This window comes from Carcharodon carcharias, chromosome 21, assembly GCF_017639515.1.
Source record: "Carcharodon carcharias isolate sCarCar2 chromosome 21, sCarCar2.pri, whole genome shotgun sequence".
Classification (NCBI taxonomy): Eukaryota; Metazoa; Chordata; class Chondrichthyes; order Lamniformes; family Lamnidae; genus Carcharodon; species Carcharodon carcharias.
The window spans coordinates 69533294-69559024 of record NC_054487.1 but is presented as its reverse complement, the minus strand read 5'-3'; the positions used below and the strand labels follow the sequence as shown (position 1 = coordinate 69559024).

General features: G+C 41.8%; 2 protein-coding genes across 3 annotated transcripts in view; both read right to left on the bottom strand.

Moving 5' to 3' along the window:
- ptprb (protein tyrosine phosphatase receptor type b) overlaps nucleotides 1-6888 on the bottom strand; it is a 103657-nt gene extending 96769 nt beyond the window's left edge. For both annotated transcript variants that reach the window (XM_041216117.1, XM_041216118.1), the window contains exons 1-2: nucleotides 6754-6888; nucleotides 5447-5848 (exon numbers count right to left, since the gene is read on the bottom strand). In XM_041216117.1, coding sequence (XP_041072051.1) covers nucleotides 5447-5848; nucleotides 6754-6808 — 457 coding nt within the window. In that variant the 5' untranslated portion in view covers nucleotides 6809-6888. The remainder of the gene's footprint in view (nucleotides 1-5446; nucleotides 5849-6753) is intronic.
- Nucleotides 6889-8979: 2091 nt separating this feature from the next.
- LOC121293072 (receptor-type tyrosine-protein phosphatase R-like) overlaps nucleotides 8980-25731 on the bottom strand; it is a 244408-nt gene continuing 227656 nt past the window's right edge. The window contains exon 14 of the mRNA XM_041215667.1: nucleotides 8980-10186. Within this exon, the coding sequence (XP_041071601.1) occupies nucleotides 10093-10186 (94 nt within the window). The 3' untranslated portion in view covers nucleotides 8980-10092. The remainder of the gene's footprint in view (nucleotides 10187-25731) is intronic.

The window sequence follows — 25731 nt, the reverse complement described above, 5'->3', positions numbered from 1 at the left end:
CGTTAACTCTGTTTCTCTCTCCACAGATACTGCTAGACCTGCTGAGTTTTTCCGGCGTTTTCTGCTTTTGTTTCAGATTTCCAGCATCCGCATTTTGCTTTCATCTCTTGTCTTCAATTCCCCTTGCAATAAGTGATAACATTCTATTACTTGCTTGAGTTTTGCTAATTACTTGCTGCACCTACATACTAACCTTTTGCGATTCATGCACTAAGATACCCGGGTCCCTCTGCATCTCAGAGCTCTGTGATCTCTCACCATTTAGATAATATGCTTCTTTTTTATTCACCCTGCCAAAATGGGCAACCTCTCATTTTCACACATTAGAGTCTATTTGCCAGATCTTTGCCCACTCACCTAACTGATCTATATCCTTTTGTAGACTCCTTATGTCCTCTTCACAACTTACTGTCCTACCTATCTTTGTATCATCAGTAAATTTAACAACCATGAGCAGAATTTTCCCACTGGTATGCGGGGGTGGGCCCCGTACGCACGTACGTAAAATGACACGCGGTGATGTCGGGCGTGCGTCCTGACGTCACTGCGCATCATTCAGACCTTCAGTTCGGCGGGCATGCACCCAGGTCAGCTGCACGCCCGCCGAACTGTCAAAGGCCTATTAAGGCCATTTAAGTATCCATTAAAGTTATTAACTGAGCTGCCTGTCCAACCTTAAGGTTGGCAGGCAGACACGAAAAGCCCAGGCGGCCTTCTCATTTTTCATGGAACCTCATCCATGGGTGGGATGAGGATTCTTGAAGGATTTATAAATTAAATAAATTTTTTCATTAATATTCCTTGACACTGTCACATGAGGGGACATGTCTTAAAATATTTTATTTTCTTTATTTAAACTTTTAAACCTTAAACTGATCACAGAGATGTCTCAGGGAGATTTCTGCACTCTTTCACTTGCATGGGGAGTGCACAGTGCTTCCGGGTGCACGTCACGCTGGGCGGGTCTTAATTGGTCTGCCCACATAAAATGGCGGCATGGACCTGATCGGGGTGCCAATTGGATTCGTGCCTGCTCCCTCCCACCACCGCACAACTCTCCTGATGGGTGGAAAATTCCCCCCCCCCCCATACCTTTGGTCCCTTCATCCAAATTATTCATATAAATTGTAAAGAGTTGAGGGTCCAGCATTGATCCCTATGGCATCATTTTTCATATCCTGCTAACCAGAAAATGGCCATTTATGCCTACTCTCTAATTCCTGATGATTCTGAAACAGATGATTCTCAAACTGGCAGGCAATGTTTAGCAAGGTGTCCCAGGGGTTGTTGTGGAGAATTCATTTGCTCTGTCACATATTTCTGGATTTGCACAAAGGATTGGTTTTCAAAGCTTTCTGACGATGCCAAGTACAGAGGAGTATTAAAGGAAATTGAATATAATAGGAAATAGATTGCAATTATTGCACAAAACAATGGTTAGAGTTTTGATGAAAGGTCATCAATCTGAAACTTTAACTCTGTTTCTCTCTCCACAGATGTTGCCTGACCTGCTGACTATTTCTCATATTTTCTGCTTATATTTCAGATCTCCAGCAACCTCAGTATTTTAATTTTGCATTAATGGTTAAATCACATTTGGAATACTGTGTACACTTTAGGGCTCCTCACTACAGGGTGTATATAATAGCCCTGGAGAAAGTGTAATGTGGATTTACCAGACAGACACCAGGATTGTGGGTTTTGAATTATGAAGAAAAAAGCTAAGGCAACTAGAACCACATGTATTTGAACTGCAAATATTGAATCACGATTAAGATACAGGTGCACAAATTGTACAAGGAATAGACTAAGTAAACTGATTATTTTAATTGTTAGGTAAATCAAAGACAAGATCTCAAGACAAATACTAGACGCATAAAGGTCAAAATGAGAAGAAAAACCAGAGTTATCAGTAGGTAGAATTACTACAATGATGCTGAACTAATTATAGCATCCAAAAATGTACTGGATGATTAGTTAGAGTTATAAAGAGATAAAGCATGAACATATTAAGGGGTTTGAGGACTAGAGAATCTGGAACAGCCTATGGGAGAAACCTCTTACACTAAACTGCGCATGTCTATAAACAGATCATTATATTTTAGTTTTATTTTGTTACTGGTTTGAAGCTGCACTTACATCATGGACTTAACATGAATTCAAATCAGAAACCAGAAAGTCTCACTCTGCTGGAATGGGTTTGGGGCCTAACTCCAGATGTTTATAAAAACAGCTTCTCAGGTCAGTGTGAAGTAAAACTGCTTCACACTGACACTATAGAATAGTAATCAGTGCTACAGCAAACACGTTATCTTGCAGAGTACATTTCATGCTTTGCCCACTAGGTGAAATCTTTGCCAGTATACTTAAAGCTCATCCTCCCTGTCACTTCTTTCACATTAGGAGAGCACAGATGTCAATGTTAAGTTTTTGATTATATCATAGAGATTCAATACGAAAGTTTATAAAGCACCAAGACATCTAAAGCATTGAATAAGAATTTTGCAATCTAGTTTCACAATGGACTGAAGTTTAGTTCCAGAACTCCAACAATATGGGAAAGTGTACTCGAGGGGGATTGGCAGTGCTTAGATTTAGTGCACTAAGTCCAATGGGAATCCAATGAAGACATGATTCTCACACTAAATTGCCATTTGCATGTCCTTGTGCAACTAACTTGCATTGTTGTGAAAGTGGCAGTAAAATTATAGGTTTAGAAATAACTGACTGCTGGATTTGTACCTCAGAAATTGCAAGAGGAACAATTTCATAGCAGCTAACCTGATTTCTGTTACTAGTGTCAATTACCATATAGCAACACAGAGCCCTGCTGCAACCTCAGTTTCCAGCTTAAATTTTGGAGTAATCTATAAGCTCACCATCCAGCACCCTAAAGGTGAACCCAAATGAGCATTACTCATTCAACCTGCTCTTCCCAAGTTTCCAGCCTCTTTACCCTCCAGGTGTCCAAGGAGTCAAGATCACTCCTTATTACCCAGGCATGTCCCACGATGCACTCCTGCAGCATGCAAGGTCACAATATTGTTATACTGGCACCACCCAGCACCCTTTGACTCACATTGGATATTTTTTCAAGCAGTAGATGACGGGGGGCTGATTGCTGGGGATGGGAACTTGCTAGTCAGAAGCCTGAAATGGGAAAATATAGGGGTGAGCCACTCTGGGGTTCGGAGAGGGCAAATTGTGCATCAGTGCAGCAAAGTAGAAAAGGAAACAAAAATGGACAGGAACAACCAAGTTAGGAAGCACGAAGAACGAGGGAGAAAAAAAAACGAGAAAAATATATTAATAAGTAAGGACAGAACTGAGCAGATTATGGTGAAGAGATGCAAATAGATCATGGAGCCAATCAAACTGATCGGCAGAACTAAAGGATATGAAGAGGCAGATGCGCAAATGAGCAAATCGAGTGTCAGAGATATGTTGGAAAAGAAAATATCAACGGGGAAAAAGCGAGAAAACATTTCAAAGGAAAACGTTAAAGAAAAATAAAAGAATGAAATAGTAGCGACTTTGGGGGGATTGTATTCCCAAACTGTGATATTATTTTCCACTTCAACTACCTCAAGCCCATCTCTCGCCAAGTCCCAGGATGGAAAGTGTCAGTAGGTGCAGTGGGATTGCTTTATCCGTACGTGCAGAGGACCAGGGATGCCATTTTCGAGGTCCCTGGGCTCCTGGGCAGCTTGAGGATGTCAACCCCACTTCCCTTCTCACTTTTCCGATCCTTTTTTCTTTAAATCGGAAATTCCTCCTCAGAAGCTCGCCGCCTTCACTTAAGGTCCACACCCATTTTTTTAAAAAAAATAAAATCCCATTTCACTTTCCACAGCAGCTAACCCTGTTCAGGAAGCACAGACTGTTGGCGAAATCCCGCTCTCTTTTGTTATTTGAAATCTTTTAAGCGTTGCATGGAAATGGACGCCAAAAGAGGGCGAAAACCATCGACCCAGTGAAGAGAAAAGGCTTGCCTGTGCCTCTTCCCACCATTACAAAAAAAATGGATTAGGAAATGCAAATAGTACTTATTTTCTCAATTATGCTGGTTACTGGGTAAGATAGCGTTTAAAACGCAGAAGTAAAGATCGACGATGTTGATTTTGAGGATAAAATCAAATTTATTCGTGTTATCTGGGAGGAATATTAGGATATTCAGAGGCAGCTATAAATCAGCATTGCCTTCGTTCGTTCATCAGCCGAGTGTACACTACCAGCCGAGTCAAGGCCTATCTCACTGTCATATCCTTCCTCTCCAAGAGAACTCTGGAAGTCCAAATCATCCCGAAAAGGAAACCGCCACCCATCCTTTTATGTTACAGCTCTGTGGGAGCGAGAATGTTTCAAAGTGTAGATTATACTCTTTACCCTCTTGAAAGCAAGAGCAGCTTCAACCTCATAATTTGTTTTTTTCTTCGTCCAGAATTTTCACCTCAAATGTCCTTTCCAAAGACCGCTAACCCTTTCTATATATATATATATGAAACACTGTTTTAGCGGGATGGGCGGTTGTCCAGTTGCCTTTAGCCGCTGATAAACTATAGGTTCCAGTGTAGCTGAGGGATGAGACTGTTCGAGATGAAAGTCTCCCTCTGCCTGCTGTCTCTGAAGGTTCTCACATGAAATGAATTTGGACACTCGTTGTAACTCTCAAGTGCCGATGGAGCCTCGAGTCGAAATTTCACTAAATAAGGAAATTCGCTCATTCACTGTGAGAAACGGGGGAAAATCTCGCCCTGGCGCAGGGAGGGGAGTTGCTCTTGTCAGGCTGGAGCTGAGGTGCATTATTGGGAGTTTTTACTCCCCCTGTTAATAAACGCGATTTTGATCCGACATCAGTAGGCTGCTGTTCCCATTACACATCAGAAGTGGGAAGTGCTATTTATTGTTCCTGGCACTCATGTTCCATGTGTTGCTGGGAATGAAAGTCTCACACACACGCACATGCACAAAAGGTCACGATACTCACCACTCCACTCCACTGGTGAACGACGTAAAATACAGGACAACTGGCCGATTGTCCATTTTTGACCCTGGGATTGTACATCCGTTTTCTGCTGTTCTTACATCCTAATTCTGGGAGGCTTCTACCCTCTAGCTCAGTGAGATTTCAGATTAACATGATGTTAAGGTCCCATTCAGATAACATAAAGACCAAGACTTGCATGGCTCTCCCTCCCCAACGTGGTTTACCCGTGACCTCAGTTTTCTTTATTGGTTAATGCTAACCTTATAATCATAGGCGGGATTTTTCATGTGTTTAGGAGATAGATCCACAATTAGAGGTGAGACATTGTATGACATGTATTGTGTTGCAGAATGGGCCTCACGGATACCATTTCACGATCAGATAATCTGATGGATTTGGGGATTGTAACAAACTGGACACATCTGTCACGCCCCCCATGGGTAATTGTCAGTATCTCACCTTGAGTTGGGCACATGTTCAGTTTAACGGGCTCCCCGTTCTCCCCGAGCTCGTACCTAAGCCAGCTATCGTGATACTTCGTCTCGGCTTTCACCACCGCCAGGTAGCCCATCTTTTTGAGGAGCATTTTCGCCTGGGCGAGCCCGATGCGGCCCGGCTGGTTGTCGTAGCATCTCCACCGAGGCGCCCCAGCGCAGTCTTGCAGGACCAGGGTGCGAGAGTGCCGGCGGGTGGAGCTGACCACAGCCAGGCACTGGTCGATCTGCCAGAGGCGCAGCTTGTCCTGGTCCGTCCACTGCCACTGTTGCCACGGGTTGGTCAAGTTGCATGTGCCAACCAACACCTTCTCTCTGTTGCCCAGCAGGCACTGTTCCTTGCGAGAATGTAGGATCAGGAATCCGCCTGCGAGGGAAAGGACCAACACATACACACGCTCACAAGCCAGTTAAAACAGACAAGAGGCATCTTGTTACACTGTCAGAAAACTAGAAAAGCGCCAAGGAGCATGTTCTTGCGCACATGCAACTCATTCTGCACATGAACGTTAAACTGTTTAACAAACACAGATTCTCCCACTATAACAGAATGATCCAGCACGGAGGCTTTGTCAGTACGCGGGGGAACACTTTCCATCAGAAGTTTAGTCGCCCTGGTTTACATCGAGACCATTCATTCAAAATCCTATAACGATTGGGCATAAGGCACATACCCATTTTCTTATATTTTGCTTTAAGTGGTTGGAAATCATTTCGGGTCATTAAACTTCTGACTTCTCAAAGCCAAAGACCAAGATCTCATGCTCCATCTCCACCCCCACCCCCACCCCACCCCACCCTAGCCAGGTTTGTCCCAACATAAGGGGGTTGAAGTTTCACTTTAGTTGCTTGTCTGTGTTCGATGTTCCCAGCATATGGACAAAGGTCTGTCCCCACAACCCCCAAGGTGTTAACCATGACATAGACTCTTAACTTTGTTAAATTGCCACAAAGTGACTGCAGCCCCTTCCACAAGCTGACGGAGAGAACCCACTGGGGCTGAAACCGGAAGATATCAGTGTTATCTTTATTTATTTCATCAACTCCAGCAAACTACAAATTAGGACTAGATACTGCAAACTATCTCTCAATGTAAAATATGTGCGGGGTTTGTCATAGCGAACAAGAGTACTGTTGTGTACATAAACTCATTTCCGCTTGTTTTTTTAAACTGCTGTGAGCCTTGTACTGCTGGCACGAATTAACCTTGAAGAATTAACACAGATTCTTACACAGCTATGGGGCAGTGCTGAATTTAATAAACTTACTCACCAGATAAAGCCAGCGGCGCATATGTAAAAGCCACCATGAAGAAAAGGATATCCATTTTTCCTCTATTCTTGTAACTAAGTTACATGCTGCCACTATAAGCACAGATTTGCTGAAGCTAAGCGTCGAAAGGAAATGTGCCTTCAGGGGAAAAAAAGCTAGTGACGACCACTTCCTTCTATTCAATTGCTGTTGGATCTTTCATACCAGAGTGTCATTTAGTGCGACTTGTCGGAAGTCATCCTTCCCCTCATGGGCACAGTAGCCAGATGTGAAGGGACATTATTTTTGTTTGCTGTTGCAAAGCCACCTCTGATAACTGTGCCCAGGGTGTCAAACTGGTCCATTCTATCCCAGTTTTGGCTGTGACGTGATTGTAATATTTTTAGTACAATCTGCGAGAAGGCAAATTTACTGTAATCATATAGCTGTTAGCATAGAATGACATCGAACCACCCCATGTTTACAATCGTTGAATAAACACGATCCTTAAAACGTTGCGGCCATTTTAAACAACTTGCACAATTGGAACACTTCATAAATTTAAATGCTGCAAAGTTATTGTCAATATTAGCTACAAGTTGGAATTGCAGCTCTTTAAGGACAGATATTTAAGTCAGATGACGATTTTTCTGGTGATTGAGCATTACAGGTATTATCGGAGGTATGACCCAATCTACCATTGTCTTAAAATAGAAGTCTTAAAATATAATCTCCATAAGATCTACCAGTAAATTTAAAGAAAAAGTCAATTAAAGTTTTCCAATCAGAACAACTCACTAGTACATTAAGAGTAGCATTTTGCAAGATTGTGAATTACTTACCATCTATTATATACAGCAACCAAAGGATTGTCAATAAAGTAGGTCTGTGTTTCAAATCTGGGAGCTGGGTCCAATTTGCACTCAAACAAAAGGAATTAACTTTCTGTCAGCAGTGTCAGACTCGACAATCTCACACCCATCCATCGTAGGAGAGGACCCACAAAACAAGACTGGCACATTTGGTAATAATTGCTGTTGAGCTATCAATCTTTGCGGGGGCACACAGAGACAGCTTATGTGTGAAAAACATATTCACACTTCTGCAATAGGTGATGCTTCTCAGAGGGTGCTGATGAGGCGCATTATTGGAGCTGGGTAGAGGTGTTTTATCAATTTTGGCTGTAACCTGGGAATTGCTCGATACTGACACTAGATAAAAGCACAAGGAAAAGGAGCAGGAGTAAGGCATTCAGTTCCTCGAACCTGATCTGCCAATCAGTAAAATCATGGCTGATGTGAAAATGGTCTCAACTCCACCTTCCATCCATAACCTTTGATTTGCTTGTAGATCAAAAATCTGTCTAGCTCAGACTTGAATACATTCAATGACATGGGGTCATCCACTGCTCTCTGGGGTAGAGAACTCCAAAGATTAACAATCCTCTGAGAGAAGAAATTCCTCCTCATCCCTGTCTTAAATGGGACACTCATTATTCTGAAACTATGATCCCTAGTTCTAGATTACCCCATGATGAGAGACATCCTCTCAGGATCTATCCTGATCAAGGTCCCTAAGAATCTTAACTGTTTTGATAAGATCACCTCCCATTTTTGTAAACTCTGATGAGTATAGACCTAATCTTTGATTTTTAAAATTCTTTCATGGGATGTGGACATCACTGGCAAGATCAGCATTTGTTGCCCATTCCTGATTTCCACTGAACTGAGGGCAGTTAAAAGTCAGCTGCATTGATATGGGTCTGGAGTCACATGTAGGCCAGGCAGGTAAGGATGGCAGATTTCCTTCCCTAAAGGGCCAATGAACCAGATGGGTTTTTACAACAATCGATGATAGTCGTCATGGTCACCATTACTGAGACTAGCTTTATATTACAGATTTTTATGAATTGAATTTAATTTCCACCAGCTGCTGTGGTGGGATTTGAACCCATGTTCTCAGAGCATTAGGCTGGGCCTCTGGATTACCAGCCCAGTGACAATAACACTATATGCATCTGCTCAATCTGCTCAAATCTAATCTGCTCAATCTTTCCACATAAAACAACCTCTTCATATCTCAGAAATCAACCTAGTGAACCTTTTTCCTATTCCTCAGCAGTGACATATTTTAGTTTGATGTATACATTATTTTAATTATAATTCACTCATGCCCTTAATATTTGGGTAAAGGTGGTATTAGGAACATTGAAGGCTTTCTGATCGAAACATCCATGCCAAAACAAGATTTCCAAAATCTGTTGTATTTATTGTCATCATACACAAAAAGTAACAGTGCTGAATAAAAACACAAATTATCTTGTGCAGATTCTGCACTGCTTTCTGTAAACAACTTATTAATGTAAACAATTTCCTGCACACGACAAAGAAGGAATTTAAAATATGTCTCATCAACTGGAACATATGCCAAGTAGCTACATACAGAATAAAGCTACATCAATGCTTCATATTTTTGGGCTTCCATATTACATTGGTATATACATTCCCATACGTTTATACAGTGCACTTCTTGTCTGCCAAGGGAAAGAAAATGTTGACACCACTTCACAACAGTAGAGAAAAAAAGATGCCGTAAGTGTCAATCACATTGGGATTTTCATAATATCTAGGAAGCTTAAACATTTAGACAATCTCAATAGAAATACATTGTCATGGACATAGGAATACATATAGTGATTGTTTAACATTGTGCAAGTTGACTGCTAGTTAGGATTTTAAATAGGCATACAATTTAACACCATGTCACAAATAAAAATCTGCTTCTACATTACATACAAAACATTTAGAGAGTTTTAAAATATTCCAGGATTGGACAGTTATTCAAAATTCATGAATAAAACACTTGTGCATTTCAGCAGCAAGACAATAATGTGGTAAAGAAATAAAATTCACCACATTATGAAATAGCACTTATCACATGTATATATTAATAGATCACATCAAGAGCTGTGCCAGTTCAAAATGCAGAAAATCCAAATTCAACCAGCACTGCTTTTCTGAGACCACTGCAAGTATTGTTGAACTGAACTTCATAGGAAAGGCCTTTATTAGACACATTTAATATGCCACATGATATTGTAGTTAGCTGCATCTTCCCATAACAGAATTTAGGAAAATTTACACAACATTCAATCAGCTATCTTTAATCAATCTGGCACACAGTATTTTGCAGTCCTACTCTTGACTAGTTTCCAAGTTTACCATGTATCACCCTTCTGCTGGAGGTAATTCCACTTTTTGTTTCCCGATAATAAACACATTACCTTCAAGAGATAATTTAGCTCACTCCCATGTAACTTTGAATTAGATTGTCACATGTGAAGAGTATTATCTGACAGATTCAGTGGCTAGTGTCAGCTGAGATCGTGCTCTCATAAAGACTTAGGGCATGATGTACGAATCCATACTGTTCACTTGTCTGAATCATTCCTCCTCTGTAAACAAAGCAAACAGATAAAAAGACATTGGACTTCTGTTAAAATGAAAATGAGCACACATAAACTTCTGAAATTAGAATCACAGATTATCAACATTTTATTCTATCATGTTTTAATATCTTTAGAAGAGGTGAGAAGAGGAAAACGCTGGGGAATGATGGTGGGGAGAAGTGTGTGGGTCTGGCATTTGGGCTAGATTTTGCAGGCAGCGGAAAGTGACGGCATTCACCACTGACCTCGAAGGAAGCTATCCACAAAGATTTAGTGATCTCTGTGACGTGGATTTCCATTTGCCTGACATTGGGTTGAATCTGGTGTCAAATCAAGGGGATCACCAGGCACACAGCAATAGTGATTTCATTAAACAGAGTAAACAGCTAATCACATTGATATATTCTCATAGACAGCAAACCAGGAAGCAAAGGCACTGATTATCCTTCACCTTAAATTAAATTTTACAGGCAGCGAAATAAATTATTGGGCATATTCATGGGATGAAGGTAGAAGCTGAAATACCACAAACTCTTAAAAATATATTATTTTAAAAACTTGGGAATTTTACCATAATTCCAAAATTCTACCAATATAAAATTAGCTTTCCATGGCCAGAGAGGTTTTTCAGCAGTAATTATGAATTTATTACGCTTTTAAAAATATAATTACACTCTATTCAACAAGATTTAACCTTTTTCAAAGGTTTCTACAGCAAGACTTTGAATTACAGGTTATCAACATTTTATTCTATCATGATTTAGTATCTTTAGAAGAGGTGAGGGACATAAGAAGAGAAAAATGCTGGGGAATGATGATGGGGAGAAGTGTGTGGGTCTGGCATTTGGGCTAGATTTTGGATTAAAGTGTAATATTGCAGATGCTGGAAATCTGAAACAAAAACAAAAATTGCTGGAAAAACTCAGCAGGTCTGACAGCATCTGAGGAGACAGCTCTGGAGAAGGGTCATAAAGACTTGAAACATTAACTCTGTTTCTCTCTCCACAGAGGCTGTCAGACCTGATGAGTTTTTCCAGCATTTTCTGGTTTTATATACCAGTGCGAGTAGTGCAAAAGCTAGTGTTCCCCAAATCCTACTCCTGATTCTAAAGGGCACAGGCAGGCAGCAGCGTTTACACAACCATATCCGTGCTAGTGTGAACCTGGGTTTCTTTTGCAGTCATATTGAAATGTTCATTTCTGAAAAAGGTGGGAAGCTCAGTGAAGTATGCCAGGTCTGTATCAACCCAAAAGAGGCCAATATTTGCTCACTTTATAAGGTGTGAAGTAGGTGAACAAACAATTCTTGTAAAATTTCATACTTTTTTTAAGGGGGTCCAGTCATGAATCAGAACTGAGCTGCCACATAGGCCCTATTTCCATCATCGAAGAGGCTGGTGCACCTCTTTTCCCTGTGTATGTGACCTTTGAAAATACTTCAGCCTTCTACTAGGTTGAGGTCATGTAAACTTCCAACGTAGGAAGCCCCTTCACCCAGTCTACCATGGATTCTGTCTCCTCCATATAATGGGTTTTTATGGGATATTCAGAGGAACAACCCTTACATGGCACTGAAGAGCTCCCATCATTGGATGATACTTGGGTTACCTGGGCCTTGGCCTATTTTCAGGCCCTGTTGCTACACTACAGGCTTGTAGCTCAAGTCAATTGGAAGGGCTGAGAACTTTGTGCCATGTAGTGTAAATTTGTAATTAAGGTTCCATTTAACAAGAGTGAACTAGACAGTCTGACGCCACTTTGTAACAATTCTACCATTACAGTATGGGTGCACACAGAGAAATGACAGAGAGTAACAGAAAGAAAGAGTGGTTCCAGCAAAACCTAAGGCACCTCTCTGGGATAGGAAACAGTTGTGTGAAATTATAGCTATGCTGTTTACGTAATTCTCTTACTTCTTCAAAGAGTGGTCTGTGGGGTCAGTGCTCCATTTTATCAATTTATAATCAGCATTCATCATGACTGAAATGACCTGTCTTGTGCACTTTTAGACTGGAAGGATAAATTGTTTCAAGCATTATTTACAGTGTCAGTGGATTCCCGGCTCAGGCTCCATTCTGTCTGAGCATGTTGCACCAAGCAGGACTTACACTAACTCCATTGAAACCTGGAAAAGCTCCTCTTCAAATGTTCAGCCAAGTTAATCATGCAGATGTTTTAATGGGCATTCCTAAGTCTTTCAGCTATTCCAGTCAGGGGTTCACTTAAATCAGGATCCTGACAATAACTGCTTCAGAAATTTGGGCTTAGTTCTTCTACTGCTGGATAAGGAATCATTGTTGCCTTTCTTGGATACATCAGTTGAGTGATACTGAAGTCAGAAGCTAATGAGCTTCACCTTTTATCCCATTTTCAAAGTCCAGTTGGCAGTTCTCTACCTGGTACACCTACTTCACATTATGCTGCAAAACATCTCTTCTCAGGGGAATTAGGACCTCTCCATCTACAACCTTATCATAGTCCGGTGCACCAATATTATGGGCTTTCCCAAAACGTGGCTGAAGTTACCAAATCTTGTTGCACTTAAACTATATTCTCCCCACCTTAACAACGTGGCCCTCATCTTCAGGTCCCATCTCATGTAATCTTTTTACTCCTTTAGCTCTTCATCCTCTACCACTACGCATCTTCATTCCAAATACTTATCAGTTACTGCTCTTCCAAATTTCTCACCAAAATCCCAACCTTACATCAAGGCATTTCCCTTGCTTGGTGACTAAAACAGCATCCAACATCAACTGACTCTTACCTCAGGAATACTCCCTTTCCTGTTTTCACTTAGAATCAATTTTTAATTTACTCTCCTACTGACAGCCAGGGTCATCCCAATAATCAATTCATTGCAAAGCCTCTTCACCATTGAGGTCATAATCTTCAACAAGGTCATTTATAGCTCCTCATTTTCCAAGTTATATTGATTGCCTAACACTTCTACCTTCCCTCCTGAAAAAAACAACGTCCTAGCTGCTTTAAATAAGCCTTCCTAACTCTCAACTCATTTTGCTCTGGCCTGCAACCAACCACAACAATTTCATCCTCTATTGACCCATTTAGTGCTTGCCTCTCCTCTTCTATTGATCCCTCTTCACATTAGTTGCTTACCCTTAACATTCTCCATGGTACAACAACCAGCTTTGCAATGTGAAATTTGAGTTGGGCTTTGGGTTGGGCTTATATGATTCATGAGCAGTCTGCTGGTCAATAATTGTAGCTCCAGTACATCACTGCAGGAGTTTCTGATGAACCAGCCAATGCCAACCTACAGCAAGATCAGGACAACATCCAGGCTTGGGTAGAGAGATGGCAGGTAATATGCATGTTATGATGATCTCTAATAAAAATGCCCAACTCCCTCCCTTTGATTTTTAACAGCATCACTCCTACTTAGACATCTATCAACAGTATATTTGGGTTCACCATTGGCCAGAAGATTAACTGGATCAGCATTATCAATACTGTAGCTACAAGGAAAAGGCACAAGCCAGGTATTCTCACTTCAAAGCCATCCATCATCAAAAAGGCTCAGACCACCATCACCAAGTTCAATATTCACCCCTCCCACACTGATGCACAGTGGCTGCAAAATGCACTGCAGCAACTCATCAAGTTTACGTCAACTGTAGTACCCAGCTTTGCAACCTTTATCTCCAAGAAGGCACAGTAGCTCCATCATGGGAACCTGATCACTTTCTCCAAGTCATACACTGTCCTGACATTAACACATGTTCCTATTTCATCAATTCTGGAATCCCTATCTTCCAATACTATGGGAGCAGAAATAATTTAATGGTTCAAAGAGAAGGCCCTCCATTTCAGGGCATTGAGGCCTTGCTAGTATTAGTCAAAACATGAGAAGGTATTATGCCAGTATCATCTTCAAGGGAAAAGATTATCCCAAACTCCTCTTCCCTAGAACAAACCACTGCTTGCAAATCCTCTCAGTCCTGACTTCTGGTGGTCTATGTTAGGGGTTAATGAGCTTCTTCATCTCCAAGATTGAGGCTATTTTTTACTTAGCTGCTTCTACCTCCTCTGGAACCACCCTTCCCTCCCCTTCCAATCCCATCCTGCTTTCTCAGTTCCTCCGCAGCAACCACTCTCTCTCATTATAAGTATTTGCTTTATGAGATTTGTTACCAATTAACTCAGTCTTTTGACTTTGCTCCTCACTTTTTGACATCAAACTCTTTCTCAGTTATTATGTCCCCCACTCCCATCAACACCAATTTTCAGGAAAGTCCAAACTCAATCATTCGGTTTTCTTAAACTACAATTTCTTGCTTCCTCTTATTCTAAAGAACCATGGGATGGTTCCAGATGGGAAAGCCTTATATAAACATAGATTGCTTCAAAAAGAATTCTTTTATGAAAAAGAATCTCTCAGTTTCCATCAAATGAATGCTTTGGAATTTTACATTACACTACAGCCTCTACCCAGCAGTCCTGACTCTACAATGTCACGCTTTGAGAATTCAAATATTTGTGCAATTATAGAATGTTACTGTTGATGTTATCTGGAAGAAATGTTCAGCTTAATTTAAATAGCAGGCTGAATATGTAATTACCATATGATTGAATGTGAATTGCATGCACCCTTCATAAACAAAACACATTGAAGGCAATACATGTTTGAAGAAGCTACAGTTCCAACATGTACTGCCTACGCACTCATTGTGAAAACGGTATGATCAATTCAAATAGCGTGAAAGTATATTCAGTATAGCTTATTTAGGTATATGATACAGAATAACACAGAGGATAAAGTTGCATAAATATAGGAGTATTACAGCCAGTAATAGTGTGTGAATTATTTTATGAAATGCAGAAAATGTATTATTTGCTGATAACTGCTCAGTGTGGTCATCATGACAGAAACATATAAATGGCGCAACAAAGGATTGAAAAAATGGCAAAGCTACATGATACACAAAAGAAAATACCGACCTTGAAATCATTATGAAGCATTTCTTATTCTCTATTGTCTATAGTCCTGGGAATATTCCCTGCCATTTTCTGTATGCATCCACCTTATTTTCACCCAGCAGGCAGTCTTCAGATCTTCACCCATAGTTTATTTACAGATGCTGGTGAATTCAATGATTAACTGCACATAATTCAAAAAATTCTTTTTGTTTCACAGATGTGGGCATTGCCAGCTCGGCAGCATTTGTTGCTCATACACAACTGCCCTTTAGGAGGTGCTAATGAGCAGCCTTCTTGAACTGCTGCAGTCCATTTGCCACAGGTACGCCCACAGTGCTGTTAGCGAGAGAGTTCCAGGATTTCAACTCAGGGACAGTGAAGGAATGGCAATATAGTTTCATGTCAGGGTGGTATGTAGTGTGGAGGGGAACTTGCAGGTGGTCATGTTCCCATACATTTGCTGCCCTTGTCCTTCTAGGTAACAGAGGTCACAGGTTTGGAAGGTGTTGTTGAAGAAGGCATGGCAAGTTGCTCCAGTGCATCTTGTATATGGAAAACATTGCTGCCACTATGTGTTGGTGGTGGAGGGAGTAAATGTTTATTGTGATGGATGAGGTGCCAATCATGTGGGCTGCTTTCCTGGATGGTGTGGTACTTCTTGAGTGTTGCTGGAGCTGCACTCATCCAGGCAAGTAGAGAGCATTCCATCACATCTTCATAGCTGGTGGGACAGGTTTTGTGGGGTCAGGTGAGTTACTCATCGCAGAATACTTGGCCTCTGTCCTGCTGTTGTGGCCACAGTATTTATATTACTGGTCCAGTTAACTTTCTGGTCAATAGCAACCCAAGGATATTGAAGTTGGGGGATTCAATGATAGCAATGCCATTGAATGTCAAAGGGAGATGACCATCTCTCTAGTTGGAGATGATCATAGCCTGGCACTTGTATGGTGTGAATGTTACTTGCCACTTATCAGCTCAAGCTTGAATGTTGTTCATGAATTGTTGCATTGGGGCATGGATTGCTTCAGTACCTGAAGAGTTACAAATGGTATCAAAAGTTTTGTAATCATCAGTCAACATCTCCACTTCTGACCTTATGATGGAGGGAAGGCCAGCAGCTTAAGATGGTTGGGCCTAGGACACTACCCTGAGGAACTCCTGCAGTGATGTCTTGAAATTGAGATGATTGACTGATAACAATCACAACCATCTTCCTTTGTGCTAGGTACGACTCTAACCAGCTGAGAATTTTCCCCCTGATTTCCATCGTATTTCAGTTTTGCTAGGGCTCCCTGATGCCACACTTGCTGCCTTAATGTCAAAGACAGTCACTATCACCTCACCTCTGGAGTTCAGCTCTTTTGTCCATGTTTGGACCAAGGCTGTAATGAGCTCAGGAGCCGAGTGGCCCTGGTGGAACACAAACTGAATGGTAGTGAGCAGGTTATTGCTGAGTAAGTCCTGCTTGACAGCACTGTTCATGACATCTTTCATCACTTCACTGTTGGTCGAGAGTCGACTGATGGGGCAGGAATTGTCCAGGATGCATTGTTCCTGTTTTTTGTGGACAGGACATACCTGGGCAATTTTACAAATTGTTGGGTAGATACCAATGTTGTAGCTGTACTGGAATAGCTTGACTAGGGTTGCAGCTAATCCTGTAGCACAAGTCTTTAGTACGACTGCTGGAATGTAGTCAGAGCCCATAGCCTTTGCAGTTTCCAGTGCCTTCAGATATTTCTTAATAGCACGTGGAGAAAATCGAATTGGCTGAAGACTGCCATCTGTGATAGGGACATTCGGAGGGGGCCGAGATGGATCATCCACTCAGCACTTCTGGCTGAAGGTGGTTGCAAATGCTTCAGCCTTATCTTTTGCACTGACATGCTTGGCTTTCCCATCATGGAGGATGAGGATATTTATGGGGCCTCCTTCTCTGATTAGTTGTTTAATTGTCTATCACCACTCACGACTAGATGTGGCAGAACTGTAGAGCATTGATTTGATCCACTGGTTTTGAGATCACGATGAAAGATTATTGTGATAGACAATCAGCCATGCTGATCTTTTTTTAATGGACTAACAATGTATACAAGCAGAGGTGATATCAGCATTTTTCAGGGGTGTCACTGTTGTGATCATTTGCTTAATGCAATGGTGCAAAAATCCAATTTATCACCTTTTTGAAACATTCAGATTTGTCTTGCAAACGTTATAATCTTTTTCTAGCTTACAGAATAAAGATTAAAGTAAGCAGATCAAACCACCCCCTTTACAGATATCAGTCACTCACTTCATCCTCATGGTCAACGTAGTTTTTTTTTAAGGTTCAGGGAAAGATTCTAATTCATCTTGTATTAGACAAAGTTTTTGAGAGGATTAGTTTTTGAAGGCTTATATTATAATTGAAAATTTACAGAACATTCAAGACCTCAGCCATTCACATCAACACGCCAAGTTTGATGTTACCCATTTTCCATGTAGAAATGCATTTTTTCCAGAGATATTGCTTTGTTCTCCAGATCTGTCCTTAATAGCAACGATGTCCTGAGGTAGATCGCACGACCACACAAAGTGAAGCATTTTTCCTGTCACTAATATTAACTGACTGCACTACATCCTGTCTAATCATTAGGTAGCAGCCTCAGTTCCACAGATGTGACTCAAGGATAGAAAATTCCTCCACCCCAACATTCCTGCAATTACAGACAGGACCGTCTGAGATTCATTTTACAGCGCTCATTTAATTCAATTTGTAATAATTATTTTAGAAACGACACATCCGATTTCTTACTGGACAAAGTCTTACTTTCTTAAAAAAACTCCACCTTAAAATCTAGAAATTCTATTTTTTTAAAAAATAAAACGATCCGTGCATCTTGAAATCAAACCTGGCTTTTAAAAGCCAGTCCATTTTTCTTTCTCATTCCTAACTGAGAGGATATGTGGTAGACCTGTTTAAAGGTTTTTATTTATTCTGGTCATGCGTTAGGGAAATGAAGGAGACAAGTATACGCTGATGACCTCCAATCTTCCCTTCCTTCTTAATGTGAGGCATTTTGTTTCCACTTGGAATTTACCCAGTAGCTTGACTGGAGAATGGGAGATCACCCTACAGGGAACCATACCCCTGAATTTGTATCCAACCCTTCTCAACTACACAATCCTTATACATTTAACATGTTTAATGACCTTGTGAAGAGCACGCCTTAATCTCACTTGTGTTTTATTGTGTAAATACTGGAATATTGACAGAACATGACTCAATTCTGGAATTTAATGACCAGAGCATGCAGAAAACCAGAAAACTAAATGACTAATGTCTGCCACAAACAAAGGCTTTTGATTAGTCTGGCAACTACATTTCTGGATTTAGCAACATATTATAAAACACAACCACGCATTTTGTGACAGAGTTAGATGAATAACAGTCGCAATTATTTGCTAAATAGTGACGGGTTTCCTAATCTTGATTAAATAGGGTTAAATTGTATTTAATCACGTATAAACTATGCAAAAAATAGCCATTAAAATCCACAGAACTGTACCACCACAAGCTTATCCAGCTTGTCAACAGTGTTCAATGAACTCCTTAAGAATTCCAGTTAACTACCGGATCCAGAACGTTGTGATAAATAAGATCAAATTATGAAAAACAGCAACTTCTCCGTCCTTTGTTCAATCAGAGACAATGGTGGAACCAAAAGCAACAACGATACTTATGCAGAAAGTTGCATAGTAGGCTAAGAGTAGACTAACTTGTTCAGTAGAGTGCCAATGAAAACATGCTTCATAGTCTTGATGTTGTTTATAAACTGGGGAGCATGGACACATAATCCCTGATTTTAACTTGGTTGGGGGTGGAAATCGGATGGGCAACAATCTTACCTCATCAACATGTGGTTTCAACCATTTCAATGCCTGGGCATCATCTGCATGTGTCCATTCAGTCCCCCACCTGAAATTGGCGAGAAGCAGCTGCTGGACTGAAGGAAAGGACCTCAGCATTCAGTTAAATTATAGGTTTGGGGAGGATCTTGTGATCAGTGGTGGGGCACAGGGGCAGTTTAAACCTTCTACGTGAGGCCTGGAGGAATATTCCCTCATTGTTAATTTTCACATGTATCAGATTTAACGTCAGGCACTGGAAGGTTTTATCATTGACACCTCTCCTCCCCAGCTACTGACAAAATTAGCTATTTTCACCTCATTTCTTGCATTTAAAACTCTCATGCCCATGTTTGGATCGTGGCTGTGGTAAAGTTTACCCTTGAGTGTTTCTAGGACCTGTGCTGAGTGTTAGCGAGCAGGTTTCAGGTGAATAGGTGTCATTTGATGGTGCTGTCGATGGTGTCTTCTATCACTTTACTGATGAAATTACAAACACGCATCTACCTGAATTACACTTGTTTAACACACTGTTGTCTGCAAAGACTCCATTCCCATTCCCTCAATTCCTGTCCAGATGATTCCACTTTCCACACCAGAGCTGCTGCAATTCCATTTATCTTGCAGCCAATTTTTCCCTTCAACAGTGTTTCATCAGACCTGAAATAATGCTGCTCCCATTTCCTGTGCCTCATCTGCTTTTGTTTCTCTCACAAGTGTGGGTGTTCAGCTTTCACCACACCAGTTTCTGCATTCATCAAAGCATTTGCCACCATTTCCATCACCTACAACATACTGCCCCCATCAAGCACGTATTTTCTTTATTTCCCCCCTTTGCCCCCCCCCCCCACCCCACATTCTCCCATAACCCTGCTTTCCAGTTACCTTCCCTGCGCAAGCACAGCAAATGTAATGTTTGTTCGTTTGCCCCCATCCCACACCATTGTTCAGGACCCCAAGTTCTTCTTGGACGGCAATTTAATATTTTTCATTGAAAGCTCAGACAGTGGTTTTCTCTACAACACAGATTTAGGTGACCGCATTGCCGAATGCAACTGTTTTGTCTGCAGTTGTGATCCTGACCTTGCTGCATTTCATCACTTTAACTCCCTCTCATATTCTCACTTTCTCTTCTCCATCTTTGGCTGACTAAAATTTGCTGAGGGGAAACTTGATAAGCACATGCGGGAGAAAGGAAGAGAAGGATGTGTGAAAGAAGGCTGGTGAGCATAAACACCAGCATAGACCTGTTTCTGTGCTGTAAATATTTTTTGATTTTCATATATTCATGGGATGTGGGCATCACTGGCTTGGTCAGCATTTATTGCCCCATCCATAACTGCCCTTGAGAAGGTGGTGGTGAGCTGCCTTCTTGAACCGCTGCAGTCCATGTGGTGTAGATACACCCACAGTGCCGTTAGGGAGGTTCTGACCCAGCAACAGTGAAGGAACAGCAATATATTTCCAAGTCAGGATGGTGTGTGGCTTGGAGGGGAGGAACTTCCAGGTGGTGGTGTTCCCAGGTGCCTGCTGCCCTTGTCCTTCTAGATGGTAGTGGTCGTAGATTTGGAAGGTGCTGTCTAAATATAACGTAAGTATGCTGTAAATATCATGTAATACCCTGCTCTAATTAAGCTTGCTGCAAGTTTCAGGAACAATATCTCATCTAGATACTCTGAATCAGATGGGAGGACTCATGTCTTCATAGGATTGTCATGAAAAGCTGATTGAAGCCGCGAATTAATTATGGGTATATTGAACTTTTTAAGGAAGATGTATTTTTTTTTAAAGAAATACAAACTAGGACACTGAGCAAAAAATGGTTGATAATGTAAAGTGACCACTTTCTGAAAAATTCCTATGTGGATTATACTGACAGACCTGTCCTGAGAGAACATGGAGTGTCGCACTTGAAAGGGAGGTAGGAAAGATGCAGAAGACTGAGCTTTAATCTTCTGTGGTTCTGGAGGCAAAGATGACCACATCTCAGCAGTCATGTAAAATCCATCTCCTGTTGGTTTATATCTCAGAATGGGTAAAATGGTCAGAAATGAAAGAAAACAGACTCTGGGTGCAAGACATGTTTTTTTCCCCTTACAGGAATACACAGGGAAAATGGGTTAAAAATCTAGCTGCAGATCAGTGCAGTGTGTACTAGATGCTGTGTATGTGACAGCAAGATGACCAACTAGTCACCCCTGTAGTTGCAGATAAAGTCTTTCTCTTTCTCTCTCTCTTGCAGGAGGCAAGGCTCAGCAGAAGCCACAATCAAAAAGGAAATAGGACAGCCCCTTCAGCTGATCTACAGAATCAAGTGTCTCCAAACCAACTGCAAAACTGCCAAAGTCATCTCTACCGGAATCACCCAACTTAACGGCCACAATGTTTCACCAACTATGCCTCATGGACAAGCCAAAGACTGATTCATATATTTTTAAAACTTTTATTTGGACTCATAACTTCTCATTTCTGATCTGTGTATGTGTTGCATTTTTATTATTTTCCTTGAGTTTTTAGTAACTAATAAACTTACTCTTTTTTGATTCAAGAAAGCCTGGTTGAATTGGCTCCTTCTAAAAAAATAAACACATTTGGGCTGGGAAAAGGTATCCACAGGGAAGGGATCCCTTTTAAATTAACCTTGTTCCGACCAACTGAGGGGGGTTGAATAAAGAAGATGAGCCAGCTCATTCCTCCTCACCCAGGAACATAACAAAATTGGAGTCCCATTCGGGAAGTAAACAAATTGGGAGACCTTGCCTGTTGTAACAGTGTTTTATGATGTATGTAGGACTCGAATAGCATTTCAATAGCCGAGCTATCAGTGAAAGCTCTTCTGCAGGAAGAAGCGGCTCCTGGATGGCAAGTGCTAAACTTTTCTCTAAGAGGCCAGGAGGAGCAGAAGTGCTCCTCATAGCTTTGCAAGGAAAGTCTGGGCTGCTGCTTTTCTTGGCTAACCCCCTACTTCCCAGCCATGAGACCCTGCCAACATCCCACCTCCCCCTACAACTTGCCTGAGAGTTGTTGGGGGATCTCTGGGTCATCTGATCTTCAAATGTTGGCAGCTGTCCTGCTACAACTTTCCACACACCTTTTTGGCAGGCAGATAGCTGGCGTAATATTAATGAAGCCTGCTTGCTCAGCCAGTTCCTCGGGCTGGATTTTCTGTTGGGCTTCGGGACCCCATCATCATGACCAAATCCTGAGTCCATGCTTGCTGGCAATGAGACCAGTGACATGATCTTCAGGGTGGTGGCTGCCTAATTTGTCATCCTATTAAGGGTTCCCGATGTTGCAGGTTCAATCAGAGGGCTCTAAAGCTTTGGCAGTCCCCCCAGGAGAGGTGGGTGCTGCTGAGGCAGGCGGGAAAAAGGGAGGGCAGCTTAATGTGAAGGTGTTCTCATTGGCCAACACAGTAGAACTGTACTTCCAAAGCCAGTAAGGATAACGGAATGGAGGGGAAATCTTTCATTCTTGCAATTCTGTCATTGGAGCTTCTATGTCAGTAAAATATTGGTGCCAGCTCAAAATGGCATCTAAGTGGGGCCTTCATTGGACTAATTGGTTGCCTGGCTCTGTGGGGTGGGCAGCCTGCCTAGTTTCTAGCCCACAACTGGGAAAGTCGCCAGAGGTGTGAATGCATCAGGGAGATGTCTCAATGAGGCTCCCTGCTATTTTAGTGCTATCTGCACCCCCCTCCCCAGAATCCGTCCCCACTGCCCATGGGCCAGTCAAATTGCCCCAAGCTCAGTCACTCAGTTAGCTTCCAGTCTGGCAATTACAGTTCCCAAACAAATAACTAAATCACAATGAACTCAAGGAGGGATCACAATGTACGTTTTGCTATTTTAGGATTTGTTAAAGAAATTAATTTTAACTAATACTTATATTTGGTTTACTGAAGTACAGTATTTTGATGAAATGTCACACGTACATTACAGTCAAGGATGGCGAGAATCTAAATAGATGGAATAGATATATGCAAACCATTGAAGGCAGGATTTGTTCAATGAAAGATTAGGATTGAAAATGTGAGAACTAGAGGCACAAAAGCCTTATTCACAGTATGAATGCAATAATTTATATGGTCAGTACTTTACCCATTCTAAATATTAGCAGAATTTAAGTTAACATTATCATTGCCAATGTGTCAGCCTAGAATTAAATGTCACTAACAGGAACAACTTCCGCAAGCTCCCCCCTCCCCCCCTCCCCCCCCTCCCCCCCCCCCTCCCCACCCCCCCCCTCCCCCCCTCCCCCCCAAACCTTTGAACTCATTTCCTGTTGCTTTTATACAGGATTCACATTTTCTCTGTCAATGTGTGGGATAGGGTAAGGTTGAGGTGACTCCGAGCCAAACTTTGGAAGTATATTTCATTTTTAGTGAGCTAGCTACTGGTGCCATGGGGCTGAGTGGAGGAGGAAATGAGTCACAGCTCCTGTACATTAATGCACGTGTTATACTGAACCCAAATTTGATAGCTGAGTGAGATTGGTGACTAGGGAGGGAATGTGCCAATCGCCCCGGATAGATATGGGGGCTGGCTTGTGGAGGTGGAGGTAGACAAGTAACATGGCTTGCAGTCTGATCACAATTGTTGATCATTTTTTGCTTCCTTTCCGGACACCAGCATTGCAGAAGGAACACAGAGTCTATGTGTGAATGAGGAACCAGCCAGCAAGAATACAAAGACACCTCCATTATCCACCTGTATAAATGGAAAGGAACTCATCAATCTTGCCACAATCATTGAATAATCTCACTCTTCTCCATCACTGGCAAAATCTTCTGCAGAATCCTTCTGAACTGCTTACTGCAACATCTCGACCAGAATCTGCTGCCAGAGAGTCAGTGCGGTTTCAGAAAAGGTCGATGAACCACAGATATGATGTTTGCAGTTAGACAGCTCCAGGAGAAATGCCAAGAACAGAACATGGACCTCTACGCCATGTTTGTTGACCTGACCAAGACCTTTGGAAGGCAATGGAGAATTTGGCTGTCCTGAGAAATTCATCACAATGGTTCGACAGTTCTATGGTGGTGTGCTTGTACATGTCCTGTGTGATGGTGAGTATTCTCACCCATTCCCAGTCACTAATAATGCAAGTTAGCAGCAACCCTCTTCATCAGATGTTTCTCTGCCATGCTGTCCAAAGCCTTCCATGATGGTGATCCTGGTATTGAAATCAGATATTGCATGGACAGGAAGCTGCTCAATTTGAGACGACTCCAGGCAAAGATCAAGGTCTCCAAGGAAATGCTTCCTGATTTCCTGTTTGCTAATGACTGTGCACTATCTGCCAATTCAGAGCTGGACATGCAATGTAGCAAGGACTTGCTTTCCAATGCATGTGACAACTTCGGCCTTACGATCAGCACAAAGAAAATTGTAATAACGTACCAGCTTGTTCCAAGAAAGCCCTATCTGAAGCTGAGGGTTTTAGTCCATGACTAGAACCTGTTGGCAGTGGATAAGTTCACTTATCTTGGCAGCACACCCTCTCGAGCTGTCTGAATTGACAACGCGACCCATACAAGAATTGTCAAAGAAGTGTAGCCTTCAGCAAAATTTGAACATCTGTGATTGTAAAGGAGTAAGTCTGCCTACCAAGCTGAAAGTCTATAGAGGAATAGTCCTGCCCACTCAGCTCTACACATGTGAGATTTGGATTGTATACCAGCATCATGCCATGAAGTTCAACCACTTTCACTTGAGTTGCCTTTGGGAGCTCTCGAAGATTAGATGGCAGGACAAGATATCAGACACTGAGGTGCTCACCTGAGTTGACATGCCAAGCATCCACACCATATTGAGACAGTCACAACGGAGTTGGGCTGGCCATTTAGTCAGACTGCCTGACACTCAGTTATCAAAATGAATCTTCCGTGGACAGCTTGAGGCTGGGGTGCATTCTCATGGTGGTCAGAGGAAGCACTGTAAGGACACTCTGAAGCTTCACTTAGGATTTTTGATATTGACTTCGAATTATGGGAGAAGCTCACCCAGGATCACTACACCTGGCACAACCAAAAAATGGTGCAACCTCCTTCGAAGGCAAGCATGTATCAGAGGCAGAGAGAAAACACAAAGAGAGGAAATACTGAGCCAGCAACTCATCCAAAACTCAAAGGTCATGGTCTCCTGCCTATCAGCAGCAGAACCTTCCAGGTGCAGATTGGCATTAGCATTGAGCTACATACCCATCAGAACCCTATCAATCACTCCAGACGATGAACATGATCAGCTTCATCCCAAAGGACGAAAAAGACAAAACCCAAAACAGTTCAAATCCAACCCTGTCACCATTCCTTCCTCTTCTAAGTTAAAACAACTGAAAGCAATCATGGCACGTTTCCCTCAAAACAGACATGTTTCAGGTGAGACGTTAAACTCGGATCCTGCATGTTAAAGGTTGATGTTCCGGTGGCGCTATTTAAAGGAGAACAGGAATTTTCCCAGTTTCTTGACCAACAGTACACTCGATTAGTACCAATGTTTTCTCTAACTTCTGTTTTCTGTGCGTGGCTAGTTTATTGCACACCATAGTCCCATTAACATTGACCATACAGCCATGGATCTGCGCATCTTAAAGGCTTGTGCGTGGCCTGTTTATTGCCTGCGCCATAATTTCCTGTTGGCTATGTGGCTGTGCACTCATGCAGCTTAGAGGGAACATTGATCAGCACCACCAAAAAACATATTTAACCAGCCTTTCAT